We start from the raw sequence: 19,697 nt of genomic DNA on the forward strand, positions 1-19,697 counted from the left end.
AGTCAGTGGTTGTGCAAAAGAAAAAAAAATCTGGGAAAAAATTCCAGTTAAATGGTTTAGTTTTATGTTTGAAAGATGTTTTAGTTTTAGTATTTGAAACAGACTGTGAGAGGACAAAGACTGGAGGTACAATATGCAAACACAAATGATAGATCTAGCCTTCACTGTGGTCACGGAAAGTCCTTCAATCACTGCAAGGACTTTGCATCAAATCTATTCCAAAACTATTTAACAGTAATATTAAGCAATGATTAATATTAATGCCTTTTTTTTTTCCAGAAATCCATAAAGAGCACAGCCTTAGAATAGTCTTCCAATGGGCTTGATCTTCCCTATTAAACATTACATGCTATTCTTTTCTTTTTTCTTTTACAGGCAGGCCAGATCCGGCAGATAGCTGGTATGAGGACTTTGCTGACTTCAGAAAGCTGAGTGTGACACCAGCAGACTTCAGTGAAAGGAAATATCATCCCTCAAAGCAGCTCATACACAGACAACTTTTGGTAGCTTTAAATTAACCTGTTGCTGACCTGCAAAGACACAGCTATTGTTTCTTTCAGCACACATGGAGGAAGGCAACAAACTTTGTAACCCTGGCTAATAAGACTGTGGCTTTCTTGTCAAAAATAGGAGGTAGGCCAATTATAAAAGGATTGTTTTATATTTAGCCTCCAGGACTTTAACTCTGGGCTGAACACTGGACATAAATAGAAGTCAATTTTAATGACCTGAGATTTTGCTACCTGTGCTTTATTGTTATTAGTTCTTTAACGCTTTGGTACTTTATTTCTTTAAATTAGAAATGGGTTTGTGGACTAGAATGTGGCCCACAGATTGGGCTGTTCTTATGAAATCATGGCTTATCTTTTCCCTGGGGGTCTACATGCAGGTGTCCAAAACTTTCGCCTGCCCAAAAGTGTGTCGCTGTGACCGAAACTTTGTCTACTGTAATGAGCGAAGCTTGACCTCAGTGCCTCTTGGGATACCGGAGGGTGTAACCGTCCTCTACCTCCACAATAACCAAATTAATAATGCTGGATTTCCTGCAGAGTTGCACAATGTTCAGTCTGTGCACACAGTCTACCTGTATGGCAACCAATTGGATGAATTCCCCATGAACCTGCCCAAGAATGTCAGGGTTCTTCACCTGCAGGAAAACAACATTCAGACCATTTCTCGGGCTGCCCTTGCTCAGCTTTTGAAGCTGGAAGAGCTGCACCTGGATGATAACTCTATCTCCACTGTTGGCGTTGAGGATGGGGCATTCCGGGAAGCCGTCAGCCTCAAGCTTCTGTTCTTGTCCAAGAATCACTTAAGCAGCGTACCAGTAGGCCTTCCGGTGGACTTACAAGAACTTCGAGTAGACGAAAACCGAATTGCTGTCATTTCAGACCTGGCCTTCCAGAATCTTACAAGTCTGGAGCGTCTGATTGTGGATGGCAATCTCCTTACTAATAAAGGCATAGCTGAAGGCACCTTCAGCCACCTCTCCAAGCTCAAGGAATTCTCAATAGTGCGGAATTCACTGACGTACCCTCCTCCCGATCTTCCAGGTACACATCTGCTAAGGCTCTACTTGCAGGACAACCAGATAACCCATATACCACTTACAGCCTTTTCAAACCTCCACAAGCTAGAACGTCTTGATATTTCCAACAATCAGCTTCGGATGTTGGTAAAGGGGGTATTTGATAATCTCCACAACCTGAGGCAACTCACTGTAAGGAATAATCCCTGGTTATGTGACTGCAGTATTAAGTGGGTCACTGAATGGCTCAAATTTATTCCCGCTTCCATCAATGTACGGGGTTTTATGTGCCAGGGACCAGAGCAGGTCCGAGGTATGGCAGTCAGGGAGCTCAATATGAATATGTTGTCATGCCCCACCACCACCCCTGGTCTGCCGCTTGTCATCACCCCAGTCCCAGCTACAGCCATGCCAACTACATTAGTTCCCACCTCATCAGTTCCTCCCCCAAGTAGCAAATATAATCCTCTCACTCCCACCATAGCCACACTCCCCACTGTGCCTGACAGGGAGGACAGAGAAAGGGTGACACCTCCTATATCCGAACGGATTCAGCTCTCCATCCATTTTGTGAATGACACTTGCATCCAGGTTAACTGGATGTCTCTCTTTACCGTGGTGGCATATAAACTCACGTGGGTTAAAATGGGCCATAGTCTGGTAGGAGGAATTGTTCAGGAACGAATAGTTAGTGGTGAGAAGCAACATTTAAGCTTGGTAAATCTGGAGCCCAAATCCACCTATCGGATTTGTTTGGTTCCCCTGGATACTTATAACAATTACCGAACTGGAGAAGACACTGTCTGTTCAGAAGCCACAACCAAGGCTTCCGTTTTGAGCAATGGCAGCAACATCCCCTCCAGCCATGAGCAGACGACTTCTCAGAACCTGGGCTCCCCGTTTCTGCTGGCAGGGTTGATTGGGGGTGCAGTGATATTTGTCCTCGTGGTCCTGCTCAGTATTTTTTGCTGGCACATGCACAAAAAAGGGCGTTACACCTCCCAGAAGTGGAAATATAACCGGGGCCGTCGGAAAGATGACTACTGCGAGGCAGGGACCAAGAAAGACAACTCCATCCTGGAGATGACGGAAACCAGCTTCCAGATTGTCTCCTTAAATAATGATCAGCTCCTTAAAGGAGATTTCAGACTGCAGCCCATTTATACCCCAAACGGGGGCATTAACTACACAGACTGCCATATCCCCAACAACATGCGATACTGCAACAGCAATGTCTCAGACCTGGAGCACTGTCATACGTGATAGTGAGGGGTGATGGGGGTGTCTAGGACAAAGAGAAAAAAACTCTGGAAAAAATAACCCCCCAACAACAACGAAAAAAATTACATTTGATAAATGTTACCCAGATGCATTTATGCATTTGAATACTCTGTAATTTATACGGTGTACTATATAATGGGATTTAAAAAAAGTGCTATCTTTTCTATTTCAAGTTAATTGCAAATGGTTTTGTAACTCTTTGCTTTTTAAATCTTTAAAAAATATTGCTAAGTACTGTACAGGGTTGTACAATAAGAACCCAATGTCATGGCAAAGGAAAGAATGACTCATTCTTCAAACATTAACCACTTTGCTGTCGAAGCTGTCTGAGGGATGTTAAGTTTCTAGGTGTCCTGTAGTACAGGAAAATAAGTGCATATTAAAACAGGGTCACTAGAAACGGACAAAAGCAATTCAGATAAAATGGGTGCGACCCTCCTGACTTGAATCCGGCAGTTGCTGTTGAGCTTCAAACAATTGGAAATACTTCTGTTCCCCTTTGTCAGTTCTGCATTTCCTACCTCCGACTGAAAGCTGGAGTTCTGAGTGCTACCAAAAAGGCTACTTGTTTGATTAGTTTTCTCCCAATATATTAGGAATAGGAAAGGTAGACAGAGCTCTATGTCAAACTCAAAGTGACCTTGTTTCCAATTTGCAAAAGCTACTCTGAAAATGCCCCCCAACACTATATACTTTTATGATAGAAACCGTTCCTGCTTTTCATTATGATTAAGAAGCTTTAGGCATTCTCTGACCCTTCTCAGTGGGAGATGAAGGTTATCAGTATGTAACAGATAGCTGTCATTAGGTTGCACCTCTCTTTAATAGAGCAGCATTTGTTGACACAGCATGTTCAGGTAAAACCTGAATGAGGGAAATTCTGAGTATTCTCAGCTCTGCGGTATTCATGTAGAATTTGGAATCTAGAAGTGTAAATTGCTGAAAACATGATGCAAAATATGATGCCAATGGAAAGGTTGCTATTGACTTTTATGGCTGAAGCCCTGTTTGATTTAGGGGTCTGAATTATGTTCAGTACGGAGAAGTAGGAAAAAAAAGACAAACAAACAGAGAAAATGAGTAAGAAAGATCTTAAAAAAATTTATTTATTATTGGAAAGGCCTTCAGGCCTATTATGAACTGGAATATGTTCAGTGGGGAAAATCATACATAAATACTGTTTTGTTTTTTTTTTTTTAAATTTTTTTTTTTCAAGTATACAGAGGCGGACACTAACTAAACGTTTGATTAGCTGAGGAATTTTGAGAACACAAGAACACACTGTCCCTCTGAATTACCCTTCTTTTATCTTAAGCTTTTGGAATTTTTCCACAATGATCTGTGCTTTATAAGCAGTAGGTGGGCTTAGAATTTGCTTTTTTATTCCCTCAGATTCTTTAGCTGGAATGCCTTCTGAATCCTTGGGCTTTACATGCAGCATGCGAAACATCGTGCTTGTATTTAAACCATGATGCTGCTCTCAAAATGATATAATGTTCCAGCCATTCCATTGACTCTGTGACTGCCAAGAACTCTGGATTTCTTGCCAGCTCAGTGGTGGAGTCTAATTCTTCCTTTCTTTCAGTTTGTTTGTTTGTTTTTTAATGCAGCTCACTTTCTCCTAAGCTTGGGGACAAGCAAAAGTTCACAACAAAGAGGAAAAAAAAGAGAGAGACAAAACTTTCCTGAAGGAGTAGGGAACCAAAGAGAAAACCTTTTACAGTGACCAACTAGGGACAAGAAGAAGTTGTTAGAAATGAATTGGAAGTAAAGACTGAAGCACTTTCACTGTGGAATGCTTAGACTTTTCGTTGCTGCTTATGTTGGGAGAGAGGGTTTTAATCCTTTCCTTTGCTCATTTCACTTAACCCATTCTTGAAACCCAACAGTCTATGAGTGTGCAGTCGCGCAAATTCAAATTGCATGATAACACTCATTCTCTGCAATGGCAAAATGAATCCAGTTATGACTGATTGCAAAGTACAATCATTGTATAAGGAAAACCATCCTCCCCCCAACACCTTTTATAATCACATTTTGAAATTCCACTCTATATTCTGTATATTTGCTATTTTTTCCAGCTATAACAGGTATTTTAGGCAACCTGTGTGGCTACTGTAATAGTAAAGTCACTGAAATTTTGCTGAATAAAAGGCTGCCATATGATTTCAAATGGTGTAATTCTAGGTAGAAACGTCTATGCAAAGTGTTTTTTTCTGTGACCTATTTACTGAAGATTATGATGAGAAGGTTGATACCTTTCTTTCGTTTGTTTAATATGTTTTAGGTGCCAAAGCCCACAAGACAAGCAGCAAATAGTTGTGCTTCTGCACGCTTCCATTGCATGCTGGAGTTTGTTTGAAATTAAGTAGAGCCAGAGATTCCCATTGGGCGTGGATGTAGTATTTAATTTCACCGAAATAACTAGATGTATGTTTGATTTCAAAAGGCATCCTTTGAAAGTACATGCTTACTAGAATTTTGTACTTCAATGACTGATGCTGAAGGAATCTTTGTCCTCCTTGATGAACATCTTCTGTTCTAGGCCTCAGGATACCATAGTTTCAAGGTGAGCTAGGCGCCTTATTTGTAGGAAATGACTTATTCAGGGAGTTCAGCCGTACTGCAGGTGAATGATCCACAAGTCCAAACTGATGACAACAAATGTGGTTACTGTCCTAATAGGGGGAAAGCCGAAGGCATTCACAAACTGTTCATTTTGATCTCAGATGATGAAATGTATATATATCTATCTGTGGACTATGACTTGCTTACCTAGATCAAAAATCAAAAGGATATTAAAGATAGCATAATTTATGCTTCTTTTCAGTATGAAGAATAATATATATATATTGATATGGGGTTCTGACAAAGTTTCTTTTCTATAAATACTCTTCTGAAAAAAAGTAGCAAGCCACTTATACCAAAATTTGTGGATAGAGCTGGGAGTATTATCTAAACAAATGCACAGTTGTAGTCAAGTGAAAGGTCATGTTTTCATTTGAAGAACGTTTCTCCCAATTCTAATTGCTATCCAGCTGCAAAAGAGCTAATGTATTTCAACCTACAACAGGGTTTGTGACTTTTCAAAGTGCCAGTCACACAAACAGCTGAGACTTCATTTCAAGTCACACCTAGATAAGTACATAACAGGCAATTTTCACTAGGTAAAGTATTTGGAAAAAGTAGAGTTAAAAATGGACAATGATATTTTGGCCATGTGAAGTTTAAGATTAGTAGCTTTTTCCTTGGGCTTCATAAAAATGCGTTCATCTTCACTTAGTGCAAATATCTGACCACAGATACTAGCTAAATGCTGTAGAGCAGAAGTCCCATCTGTGTGCATATGCAACTCATCCAAAATGTTCACTTCCAGGTCCTGATTTGAACAGGTTCATTGGACCTAGGGGCAAATGTGTGGTTTACAGACAGAATCTCATCCATCTTCCATTGTATTCTGCTAATATAGCTGACATAATGTACAGAAAGATTTGTGAGTGGAATAAAATAAGAGTTTAAGTGAAATTATGTTGAAGCAGTATCACAACACTGCTGTGTCCAGTGCTTGGATTCCTTCTGAAGACCTGTTTATTTACAAACAGGTCCCCATTTTCACAGATTCTGTCACTATAACAAGTGTTCCTTGCATGTAGCTTGCTGGCAGAAACAAACACCCGATGAATGCATGGACTTTGTGTTAACAGGTTCTTATTGGAGACATTATTATTGAATTTGTTCATAACAATATTTAGGGTTTGGGTTACTTTGGACTGAAAAGATATTAGCAGTTTTCCCTGTAAGACAATAAAAGACTACAATGAATGTCACGTAAAACAGAAAAATGAAGCAACATATGCTATTTGCTGCTACAGTAGTTCAACTATACTTTTGTCTCAATCATTTTCTTTTTTCGTGAGAGAAAATTTCTCCCTCTGAGAAATGTATCTATTTTGATTTTGCAAGCAGAACTTTATGCATCTTATATTGTTGTTATGGTTTTAAGGGTCTACATAAGGCACTTTATTAATGACCTTGAAGTGAAAGTTCAGTCTCAGCTTTTGACAGTGAAGTGGTTAATTCCCATTGAATTCTCCATTTATAGTACTTTTTCACCTCAAATTATAACATGGAGATATTAAAGTTTTTTCTTTAGAACATAAGAATAATGGTTTTAGTCATGACCTATCTTTCCAGCTCAGTGGAAAAACAAAACAGAAATGAGTGCCAAAACCAAAAGTTACTGGCTCTGAGCCTCATCAAATCCTGCCTGATGCTCTCTTTTAAACACAAAGATAATCCTAGGAAGCTGGTGATCTCTCCTTCCCTGAACTCTACTGAACAGGGCACTTTGTATCCCAGATGATACTACAGGCAATATTGAAGCATTTGGCATTAAATGTTTGTACAGTAGAGAATGTCTTGCTCTTTAGAAGGACACTGGCTAGTAGTCCATCTGGAAAACTAGTATGAAAGAGATTTGGCGAGCTTTTGTTATACTGGGGCTCTCTGGAAATGTGCCTCATAAGAGCTGAATTCTGATCCTCTCAGATACAGATAAGCTACTAAAAAAATTGTTACCATCACTTGGGCCCAAATATCTGAAGGTGATCTTTCATAAAATTGATTTTAACTGAGACATGCACACTTGATTCTGTTATGTGTTTGGTATACTTTCTATCTTTAACATGGAAAAATAGATGGTTTGAAGTCTGCATTATCTGTTTTCTGCAATCTGCCATGTTGCACGCATTGTTAACTTCAAAACCTCACTATACACTATATATTATCTTGTTGGCATATTCAGTAAAGAGTTATTTAAAAAAATACAACAATCCTGCTGTATTTATATGAGCAAGTTAATTAAAATAAGGATGTGAATATCTGAAAGGGAAAACAGAAAAACAAAAATATCAATCATCTTCTGTACTTTCATTCCTGGAAATATTTTCAAATGTTCTACTGTATGTCTACCCTCTCTTCAGTTTCTAAAAAACAAATATTTTCATCTTCTGTCTCTCAAAGAGTTAAACCATTTGTTTTCAATTTCTTAGGTTTGATCTTATCTTTATAAAATTATCTCATTCTGATATGCGTATAGGAAAGCACTGTAAAACAAGAACAGATTGTATTTCGGTGTTTGCAATTAATAGGTACACTTAAGCAGCTACACACATCTATAACAAATAGATATATGTGGAAGCTGTGATCCATTATATGCAAAGTCATTTGATAAAGGCATTTGACATTCATCCTTGACAATCTTAAACCTGCTTTTAACCTATTATTATCTGTTTCCTTGAAATGAAATGTGAATTTTTTCAAACCCTCCCTTTGAAATTGTTCTTGAATTTTCAGAATGCACAACATTCAGACATAGGCCTTAATAAATTTTTTTATATCTTATACCTAACATATATGGTAATATATACAGTATATATAAAGACATGCTTTAGCTACTTAGAAATGAAAATTGCCCCTCTTCTAGTTACATATACAAGAACTAATTTTTTGGCTTTGCCAGAACCTGAAATATGGAATGTTACAAGCTGTGTCACTTCAAAGCTTAGAAATGTACTAGTACTGAGTGTCACAATTTCTCTATAAATTATCGTACTCTCTTCTTAACCCTGTATATCAAGGAAACTACCGAGAGCTGCTGTGCAATACATCTACATCAAGGCCCCACCTTCCTTAAAATGCTTCCCTGAACTTGATGTTTCTTCTGAGCCAGATTAGACCCTCGTAACTAAACCTTATTGCCTTACCAGAGGAAGCTGGACAATCGAGGCAAACGATCAACACTTGCGATCACTTATGATTTTCTGGCAAAAATAATGATATCACCATTTTCAATCGATGATTTTGCTTTCTCTCTCAAAAAAAAAACCAAAACGGTGACAATCACTGACTACATCAGATAATACTTTAGTAACCCAAAATCTTTATATTTACTTTTTATAGTTCTAACCTCAGTTATCTGGAGGCGTTGACACACATGTGTGCATGTGTATAAATTACTGGGGTTGTGTATAGAGGATTTAGCTACAAGGAACTCCCAAAGCAAGCACATCGAGGAGTATTTTTCATTATTTTTCAGTCAACATTTTTCAATATTTCACTCGAAAAGGAGCTGTTCTCTCTAAGAATAGTTATGGTGCCGTGTGGAGAAACTACATTTGGTCATTAAAGTATGAAACAAATGTTTCAATTCTACTTGAAGAAGTGCCACTGTCAGTGGAGGCTTGAACTAAAAATCACAAAAATGCTTCTATTACGCAGGTAGAGACTTGGTGAAGTTTTTAAAAATAATTTGCATTCCTAAAACAAATTAGTACACTGTTATGGTGAAATCCTGACCCCACCGATTTCAACTATAAATTGGAATATTTATAGGAATAATACATATGTCAGAAGAATTATTAAAAACATCTAGCATGACACATTGTAGAATACGTCACACTGTGTATCCCCAAATGAAATGCATCAGCTGAGAAGGCGGCAGGTCTACGTACCTCTTTAGAAAAGCTAGGGGAGCAGTGAAATAGACTTTACAGAAAATGAGGGGAGAGAGAAATACGTAGAGCAACATTGTCCGATGTAAACCCACACAAGATATGGACATTTAAAGCCACAAACAGGTCTCTGAGCATAGCAAGAACGTTCTTTTACACATAAACGCTCACACTTTCTGCTTACAACTCTGCATTATGGGTAACATACGTGACTGCAAAAATGCATGTATGAATATTAAGAGTTTATAGTATAGTTACACTTCGGTGGGGACATCTTATACAGAATAAGAAGAATCTTGACTCCAGGGACTGTCTCTATTATTTACCTTCCTCTGTGTAGGAAGAATTCATATGCAGAAGGAAGTAAAAAAAACCAAAAGTCATGATGATTACAGTATGCTGTTTTCTAAGTGTACAAAGCCTCGAAGAATGAAGACGGTGTATAAACTATTACAGAAAATCCAACTCAAATGCACACATTTACAACTTTAACATGCTCTGTGCAAAAGCGAGAAGTCTCTGTGATGAATACTAGCCAGAGAACTAAGTTGAACACAACCATTCTTGAAAAGCACAATTGCCAGAAAGATTCTGTTAAAGCGGTGTATTTCTTGAGTGAAATCAATATTTCTACTCCTATAGACTTTGAACAGGTGATCACACAGCTAAATAAAATTCTCTGTGGTGGGGATTGGAACACTGTGTCTAAAGATGGCATGCTGTATTTTTCATAACTTGAAACTGCCTGTTTGTGATGAAGAAAAGGCATATTTTGTTCTTTGAAGATGAAGTATAGTAATAATGATGGACAGAATATAGAGATGCTCCTCTTCACTGACATTTTATGGACATGAAAAAGGACAGATACATTTGGTCCATACACATACATTTGTGACATAATTTTAAATTTCCTTTACAATTTTCAGACTCTTCAGATCAGATCCACTTCTAATACATGTACAATATTCCAAAGCATTTAAATCCTCAGAAATGATGGCAATCCCTTTCAATTAATAGAATCAAGAAAATGTGATAAAATAAGTATTTACAGAAAGTGCATGGTACTTTCTCAAAGCTTTATCAGTGATAAAGTAAGAAAAAAGAAAAGAAAAGGAAAGGAACAAGAGGAAGGAAGGAAGGCAGGAAGGAAGGAGAGAAAGGAAGGCAGGAAGGCAGGAAGGCAGGCAGGAACGCAGGCAGGCAGGCAGGAAGGCAGGCAGGCAGGCAGGAAGGAAGGAAGGAAGGAAGGAAGGAAGGAAGGAAGGAAGGAAGGAAGGAAGGAAGGAAGGAAGGAAGATTACTGTTAAAATAGAATAGCTTTGTATTTCTATTTAGATGATAAATCCTTCCAAACTTGTAACACACTCACTTAAATGTCAAATTTTGGTTTGACTTGAACGTCAAGCAATGTAAGTGATAGAGTTGTAGGCCTGAACTCATATACCTTCACAAACTGGTTTGTGCATTCACAGCTCAGGAACCAATATGTAATTCATTGCTTTCTTACTTACAATGCGAATGTTAAGAATTTTTCCCCATTAAGGAAACATGTTAAGAAAATTTGAGAGTTGGTGTGAAGTCAAATACTGCAGTATATGTTAATGTGAACAATTTCATTTATTCTAGCAGGGCATTAGCATGTCTTTGTAAGTGAGGACTGCAGAAGCAAGGCATGCACGTTAACTCTGTCATTTTCAAGAAAACCTTTCTCACCAGTACTAGACTCTACTTGTAGCTGACAAAAGGCACGTGTGACTTACCAGGCATATGTGATTTAGAAAAATAAACAATGGAAATCTGAGAAAGGGGAGATATTCCAAATTACTATATTTATTTTAATAATATGTTGTTGAGTACTTTAAGCAATTAAAAAAATCTCATAAAAGTATTGACGCTTTTCATATTAAAGATACCTAGCAGGCAAAAAGTGAGTCCCGTTCACAAGAAATTAGCCTAGGCAGCCTTTCGCTTTAATCTGCGTTGTAGGTGTGTCTTGAAGTCAGTATTTTCTTTTTTTCTTTTTTTTTCCAGATTACAGGGAGTAGCGTCAGGATCATTTTATGAGGGATGCAGCAAATTACAGGTCCTCTGCAGCATTATATAGGACCTTTGCTTTGTACGGGACCCTAGTATTGTACCTTCCCTGAGGTGAAGGTCTCACCTCTTGGAGGTCTATAAGAAAATGCACAACCCATGCTGGGAAGGATCTGAGTTTTATTTTGTTTTGTGGGCCTTCAATTACGATTTCCTGTAAGTTCTGGAGTTCCAGGTACAGCACTATGTTCAAGAAAGAGTGTGTAACAAGGCAAGTTTGGAAGGTTACACCTTTGATGACTCTCCATTTATCGATGCAAATATTAGTAAGGTGCTTGCAGACAAAATTCCAAACTATAGTAGATGTGATCATTGCGTTAGTGGTCAGATCAGACACTCCTATTTTCAGTCTAAATATCTATTCCTTATCTCCATTATTCCTTGTCCAATTATTTGTTTTCTTAACATTGAGATCTTAGTAGTATTGCTTATTTACCACAATACAAGGAAAAAGCTTCTGTAGAACCATTATACCTGCAAACTGTGATGAAGATTACCCAGTAAAGCTAAGGTACAGAAACGCTGGCAGCAAAGTGAACCATTTGTCATGAGGTAATGATCTTCTACTGTGATATCAATTCAGTTTATACCCAGACTATGAAAAATCCAGAGGCACCAATCTCACAGTTTCCTTTGCATTTTCATCATTTCTTCTATGACACATCAACCTTCTCTAGCGCGATTGGCTTAAAGGACAGATTGCTGCTTGCTGCCTCACCTGATAATGTAATTTATAAGTGTTTACATTTAAGATAAAAACAAGAAAAACAAAGCTGTTTTCTGATTGCCTGCATTTTTGGGCTGCTGTAGTAGTAATTTGGTGTGTATCTGTCTACTGCGCTATTTGTCTCTCACCATTTTTACACATGCATAAGACACACACAAATATATGCACAAGCACACTGTATTTATACATCTTTTATATATATATTTAGATGCTTAAACATACACATAAGCATATATAGAGACATATGCTATGTATTGCTGCATGTATAGATATGGATTCGTCTAGGTTGAGCCCCATACTGATGTTTTGCTTTGGATTTATGCATTGTCTCATTTCTACTTAAGCTTCTGAATGCAAGCAAAAATGTAGAATAGCATGACTTTTTTTTTGAAGAACTGTATTGTCAGTACTGGTGAGAGCATCTTTTCAATAATGTATATGCTTTGGCAGTCCGTGCACTAAAACTTGAATAATACAGAGAAGATTAAGATAGCTCCTGAAAGTGGATACTATGCACCTTCTGAAATAGACTTTCCAATGCACAAAGCACATCTGAGGAGTCAGTTTATAGCAGGACTGTTGTGTGGTTGCTAAATAAACTGTAGAAGGAGGAGAATGTGGGAAAAGACAGTATGTAACTAAAACCTAGTATGAACAAGAAGGGAAAAATTCAGATGTTTCTACATAATTAGCATTACAGTTGAGTTTTTCTATGTCATTTTCTTCTCTGCAGCCTATTTTTCTTTCCCTTTCTTTCCCTTCTTCCCTTTCACTTTCTTTGACAGTTTTTCCTTCTCATGTTAACGGCCTTTTAAATCAGTCTTCACCTTCTGCTTCATGAAGAACCCTTTGTTATATGGGATATTTGTGGGATGCCCAAAATGAGGGCCTCTCTCATACATGAGTGGATGCATGTTCATGTAGCAGCCCAAATGGGTAGTGTTCATTGCCACCCATCTTCCTCAATTCACTTATCTAACTGCTCCAAAAAGATCTTGCTGAGAGAAGCCATACAGCTGGTGTGCTATTAAAGGCAGACTTAGAAATGTGCTGTGAAATATTCTTCCAGCGTTTCATTTTAGAGGTTCTCTATTTGCAGCAAACACGCGAGGAAATTTGCATGCAACAACAGCCTTCTCCCCTGCACCAACAGCGTTTTTTCCCTGCCGTTCCATTTGCATCTGGCTGCTGACTTGGAATATGAAAAGCCCAGTTTGCTTCTGCTGTTCATACACAGCTTAGGTATCCTGACTCCATAATTAAAAGACATGAACAACCACCTGTCAAATTCAAGGACTAGTAGCAGGAGCTGCAGGGCTCGGGACGGTGACTGTATGCCTGGACATGTGGTAGCCTACAAGCCGAGTCCTCTGCGCTCCATACGTGGCTCCAGTCACCTGTACTGCCTCTTTCCGAGACAACTCTGGTGTTAAAAGCAGATCGTTGCCTTTTAGCTCCACAAATCTGTCCGTCCCTTCCTGAGGTCATAAATTGTAATACAAGTATTATCTCTCCCAAGGGGAGGAGAAAAGGATGAGACGGGGTCTCCACCCATTTCTCCAAGAATGGGTCAGTCACCCTGTAAAATGGTCTAAGAACCGTCTCCCTCACTGAGTACACACTGTTTCCTTGTGCTAAGCAGGTTACATGCCCCGTAGTACCCTCAGCTACTCTCCTTCTGCCAAATATGTTAACGCTGTAGTTAAAATGACTCCTGTCCGTGCTTATACTGTAGTGCTGAAGATTCAGAACTTCTGTGTTCACAGGCATTTTACTGTAATTTTTAGTTGTTAGTTTACGTACTCTGTTTGATAGGACTCCTGCCTTACTCATTGCTGAAGGTGGAAACAAAGCAGGGCAAGATACTTCATGTAAAGCCGTGAACCTGACATTCTTCTCTTTTAAGTACCTGCCTTTGCAATTTAAAAAATATTTTACTATGGGTTTCCAGGGTTTGTTTGTAACCCATAATACTGCATACATTTTTCTGAATATATCTCTCATATTCAGAAATACAAAAGCATAAAAAGTGCATATTATCCTAGAATTTGTTAGTAAACATCGCTGTTTTCCAGCTAGAGATCGTCCCTGCTTATAAATGAAATGAAATAAGCAATGAGGTTCCTTCTAGTTCCTGAAGTTTCTGTAACAGACTACTCTGAACTTCAAAGCTAATGTAATTTTTTTTTTTTTTTGGGGGGGGGATGGAAATAGGGATTTAAAAGGAAAAATTGTGCCAATACAAAATGTATATTAAATAAATCTGGGCCAAAACATAAAACTTCTGTTCAGATCTGGGGTATACAGATAAAATTTTGGTAAATATAAAGATACAAATGTTCCTTATTTGAGCAATATTCTCTATTTGTGGGATTTAATTAGGGTTGCTGCTTATTTTAAGCATCTGAATTAATAGACCATTGATAATTTTTGACAGGGTTAAGAAAAAATATTCGTTATGTACATGTGCCAACTATTTATTTTTTTTAACTTGAATCACTCCAATTTCTTTAAACATTTTTTCTCAGAGGTACCAGTGTCTGCTAAGTTGCAGAGAGTTTGGAAAGCTGCATGTTTGTCAGTGTAAACAAAACAAAACAAAATTTCTCAACAAACATTCTTCTGCCTTGTTATAGAAGATAAATTGTTTAGAGATAAATTTCTGCAAGCCCAAATAATCCGGCAAACAGAGTTTGATCAGGAGACAAGATTTATTTATGTTTCAAAGGCTGATCTTAATTTGAAATTGTAGAGAAATGCACTGTCAGATGAATGCCTTCACTGCATCGATTCTAAAAGGTGACAGGTACTCATTTGGATTTAGCTTTTGACAGCTGATGAAGAATGAGAGTGAAATAACCACAGCAAATAGAAAAGTTATGAGTAAAACACTAACAGCATTACTCTGTTGAGTGCAGAGTATTGTATGCCTGAAATAACATGAATTTCCTTATGTTGGAATTTACTGCTTGCTGTAAAATACAGTTGTATTTTCTAATGAACATTATGGCCTTCAACATTTTATTCACAGGAAATTTCTCATAATTATTTAAAAATTGTGTTTCAGAAACCATCCACTTCAGAAAGGTCTTTTAGTCATGCTAAATACCAGTCCTCTGGCGTATTAACTGCTTCCAGTCCTGACAAGTCTTTGTTAATGCTCTCCTGGATTTGCTCACAGGGTTTTTTTCGTTTGTTTTTCCTGCTTGACTACACCCCCAACCCCCGCCAGAGCAGATGGTGTGGAGAATATGTCACTTTTCCGTGTGTAGGTTTTTCCCAGGGCAGCCAGGCAAGATGGTGACCCAAGAGCAGTTTGCCAGGCATGCCCACCCGCACAGCTAACACAGAACCCTCAGCAGGTGCTGTGAACGGGGAGGATTACAACAGCGTGATGGACCATCACCATGTCTGTCACCTCTCCTTGCTGTCGCAATACCGGCCACACGTGTCTCCAACAGTCAATCTAACGCATGTGTATCACCGAATCGATGCCTGGTGAATAACCTGTAGTGTGTTTATGAGCCCTTTGGGCAATATGAATGGCATAGAGGGGACTTAAACCTGGTTTGTGAGTTTAGCTCCGTATTCTCCAGTTTCTATTCACTAACTATGTGCACTACATTCTTAAAAAAAAAAGCTAAGACGATAAATTAGCTGACAAAAGCCAAATCTTTTGGAACTTATGAGGAATTCTGGGTTAATGCTAAAGGCTCTAGCTTTTACATATTCTATAGTAATTTATACTCATATTTTTAATAGGAGATCCACATCCTTAAAGAGTACTTGAATGCATCTCTTCATTAAAAAGATATTAGCAAAATGTGGATTGCATGGGAGTTTAAAAGGGCTGGAATGGTCTGTGGATCGCATTACAGACTTAGTCAGAGGGAATTATTCTAACAGCTTCAACAAATTCTGGACTGAATCCTGAATCCTGAAACATGTCTTTAGCCAAAAACATGCTAAATCCACTGTCAGATTAGAATACTTTACGTAGAAGACCATCTAGGTCAGTTACGGTTTCTTCTACATATCCACGTAGAAAGTTCTAATCTTCAGTGTCATCTAGTGCATAGAAAATAGAAAATCTGACACCAAAATGCTAACGATTCTGAGTCTGCATGCCTGCTGTTTCTTGCTTATAATGGGACAAATGATACAGCCTTTACTGACCTACTTGGGATAAGCACTACCTAAAAGCTAGGCATTTTTATTATTTCACCATATGCAGCTATATGACCTCTGCTGAAAAACAGTAGATTCACCTAGAGGCATCTTAGTAGGAGATAAGAATCTGGTTTACCATTTTAGCGAAGATATTTTTTTAATCTAACATATGGACTCCACAGGATTTCAATAAAGATATACAAACTACGATGGATTTAGATCATCACAATATCCACATTTCTGCTTAAAAAAATTGTGGGTAAAAAGGAAACAACAATTATATGTAAAGCTTGGAGTTCATTATTAATATAATTGAAATCTTAACAATCTAATTAGAGAGTTCATTAACACCTAACTGTAGCAGAAAAAGAAGAAAATAAGGAATATAAAGAAAAGGATACCACCACACCAAAAAACCCAACGCAACCAAAACCAAAACCAAAACAAACCCCTTCAATAATAATACAGTTAGAATTGTATCACACATTTCCCAGTTGCTAACCCTCTTTCTGGTGGTGTGCTTACCCTTGCACTGCTCCTCAGGATCCTTCCGTCCATTGGGGTAACACAAGGTGAATCACCAGCACCCCAGTTCCTTCACTGGGAAGACTATGATGTTGATGTTGTTGGTTTCTTCTTCACTTTAGGATCTGCAGGGGTCATTTTTATTTGTTTGCTAATTCTCTTTTACACCTTTCTTTTTCTTCAATGGTCTGCATGGCCACATTACATCCAAATTTACTGCATATGGTGCACTTGTGGTACTCTTAAAACCAGTTTTGTCCAGGTCTGCATTTCTTCATCTAGCCGTTGATGAGTTGTTTACAGCCACAGGCTTTCCAGTGCCAGCCTGTGCCCCATCTCCTATCACCTCATGCCTGTATTCCTCTACACTGCATCCTGTGCCTCCATTTCTCAAGGCCTCCACTGTCATAATGGGCCTGTATTTCTCTACATTGCTTCATTACATTAGTCAAAAATATCTCATTCTATACAGGACAACTTCTTATTACAACTATATATAAACCTGTGGTTATACCATAAGAAGACAAGCTGTATTAAAACCAACTAAGCATGGTCATCTGGTTATTAGAGAAAAATACTGTTACAGCTAAACCAGGTCAAAGTAAAGTTCCAGGCAGATCGAGACAAGGTCAGACAAAGTAATTCTGACAAGCCATAGTCCTGAGACGTCATAAGCTCACTACAAATCCTGTGGTCTATTGCTAGCAATGGAAATACTGTATTACTGAGCTACAAGCTAGGCCAGAAAGTATGTGTGTTAAGAATGCTGTCATAGAGTCCCTGTACATCCTCTCTAACCTAGGTTATAGCATATGGACTATTATAGAAAAGAATCTATTTAAGAATAAAAAGCATTATCTTAGTTGCAGGAGTGCCTATAAAGTGGCCTAAAGTGTTTATAATATAAAATGTGCTTAAAAAAAATGTTTTTTTTTAGTTTTCTACTACTACCTCTTTACAATTTAAAGTTTATGATTTAGGCTAAATAAAGCCTTCTGAAAGAGAATGGAAACCCATGCCAAAGTAGGTAATAGTTTCTGCAGTGATTCAGCAACCTTAACTTAGACAGGAAATATCTGTTTCTAAGAAATCTTTACAAGCTGTCAGTTCCGCTTTAGAAGACACTATCCTTCTCGGTGTGATGGTTGGCTTCTCTAATAAGATTACATTTCTCATAAGACTTTCCTAAAGTCTTATTGTCGTGCTCTGGCTTATTTTTTTTCTGAACAGATTCCGAATCTTTAACTTTACCAACATTTATGGTAAGTGATTAAGTCTTGTATTGAGATATTGCCCTCTAAATGAAAAATTTAGTGGATCATTGCTTATTCTTAAGAAGGCAGATATTTCAGATCAGTCAATACTTCTCTAAGAAGTATAGTTTCATATTTTATATGCCAATTCCTCACTCATGTAAAGGCACAATGATCTGAAATCCAGCTGAAGGTCAAATGCAATACTAAACAGATATTAAAAGAAATTATATCATATATAAAAGGGATGCTTTAGTGCATCTCTGTTGTATAGGGCACCTTCCATATTTTTATTGCTTAAATAGAATCCTTAGTAGGTTTCCTAAAATGATACTGGTTCCCATTGCTTAAATCAAGGACATCCTCAATGACAAGATTTCTTTTCTTGGTTTTGAAAGGCAATCTTTCCCTTATCTCTTTTTTTTTTTTGACAGGCATCTAATTACACCTTGTATACAGTATCAAGTGTGCCTACTTCATGTATTTGTAAATTTATAGTGGGATAATGGGTATTTTTTTAATCTAATGAAGGGTTGTCAGGTGGTTAAAAGCAGCTAGCCTTTACAACAAAAAAACCTTCCTCTCTTAAAGGAGGAAAACCCATAGTCTCAGAAGAAAGCATTTTCTATATTATTATTTCATTACTGCTACTTATTGTTCACAGACTTTCTGCTCGTAAATAAAACATCACAGAATAGATAATGTTGAAATGAATAAACCTTCATAATAACTATTTTCTGTTGAATTTTCCAGCAGCTAATATAACTGAAGCATGTTTGTACTTCAGCTCTAAAATTCCATACGTTGAATTTCAAAAAAAGTTAAAGAAAAAAAATGCCAATACGATTTGATGGCAAAGCCTACCAGTGTTGCTTTCATTCCTCCAATGATCAAATAAAACAATTTGAAGTTGTTTTCAAAACAGACTTTTAATATAGCAAAAACAAACTCCTGAACATGCTGCTTTGCCTCTGATCATTGCTCAGCTGGATGTCCTCCATATGCCTTTCCTCTTTTATTCTTGAATGTGACTTGTTTTTCCAGCCCAGATATGACAGAAAAATAGGTTTTTTAAGCTGGGAGAATTCTGTTTTTAACTAGTGGAAGAATGTATTCTAGTCACACCTCTGTGCCCTTCCCATCCATCCAAATATGACTATAAACAGCATTAGATCATTTTGTCAATTTATCTGGCAAGGATTATTTACAGCTCATTTTCTTAAGCTTTGCTGAGCCTTAGTATTTCTCAGCCATGTTACTGCATCTAATTGTTAGCTGGTTTAACTCTTTTGCTTTTCTCAAAGAAAAAGTCTGTTTATTAGCAACCTTTTCCTTTTGATACTTCCATAATTTCCCTTCTGCTTAGTGTTCACATAGTTTGTATGTGGAAGATGTGGTATTTTGAGTAGAGAGAAGTATTACAAGTCTGTGTCTGTTTCTCTTCATACTTCTGTTCTTTCCTCTTCCTCCTTGTTCTTTGTTGCTTCTCTTAATTAACTCTAATTCTGTAGAACCTTCAAGTGAGCATACCACAGAATTCTTCCCCAAAATGTACTGCACGCTGCTGAAAAGTACAAGTTCCCAGCCAGGGTTCTCCCTCCACAATA

General features: G+C 37.8%; 1 protein-coding gene across 8 annotated transcripts in view; it reads left to right on the forward strand.

Moving 5' to 3' along the window:
• Positions 1-15,144, forward strand: part of FLRT2 (fibronectin leucine rich transmembrane protein 2) — a 72,871-nt gene extending 57,727 nt beyond the window's left edge. For all 8 annotated transcript variants that reach the window (XM_074585446.1, XM_074585447.1, XM_074585441.1 and 5 more), the window contains one exon: positions 376-15,144. In XM_074585446.1, the coding sequence (XP_074441547.1) occupies positions 803-2,791 (1,989 nt within the window). In that variant the 5' untranslated portion in view covers positions 376-802 and the 3' untranslated portion in view covers positions 2,792-15,144. The remainder of the gene's footprint in view (positions 1-375) is intronic.
• The last annotated feature ends 4,553 nt before the right edge of the window (positions 15,145-19,697 follow it).

The sequence above is a fragment of the Larus michahellis genome, chromosome 4 (assembly GCF_964199755.1).
Source record: "Larus michahellis chromosome 4, bLarMic1.1, whole genome shotgun sequence".
Taxonomy (NCBI): Eukaryota; Metazoa; Chordata; class Aves; order Charadriiformes; family Laridae; genus Larus; species Larus michahellis.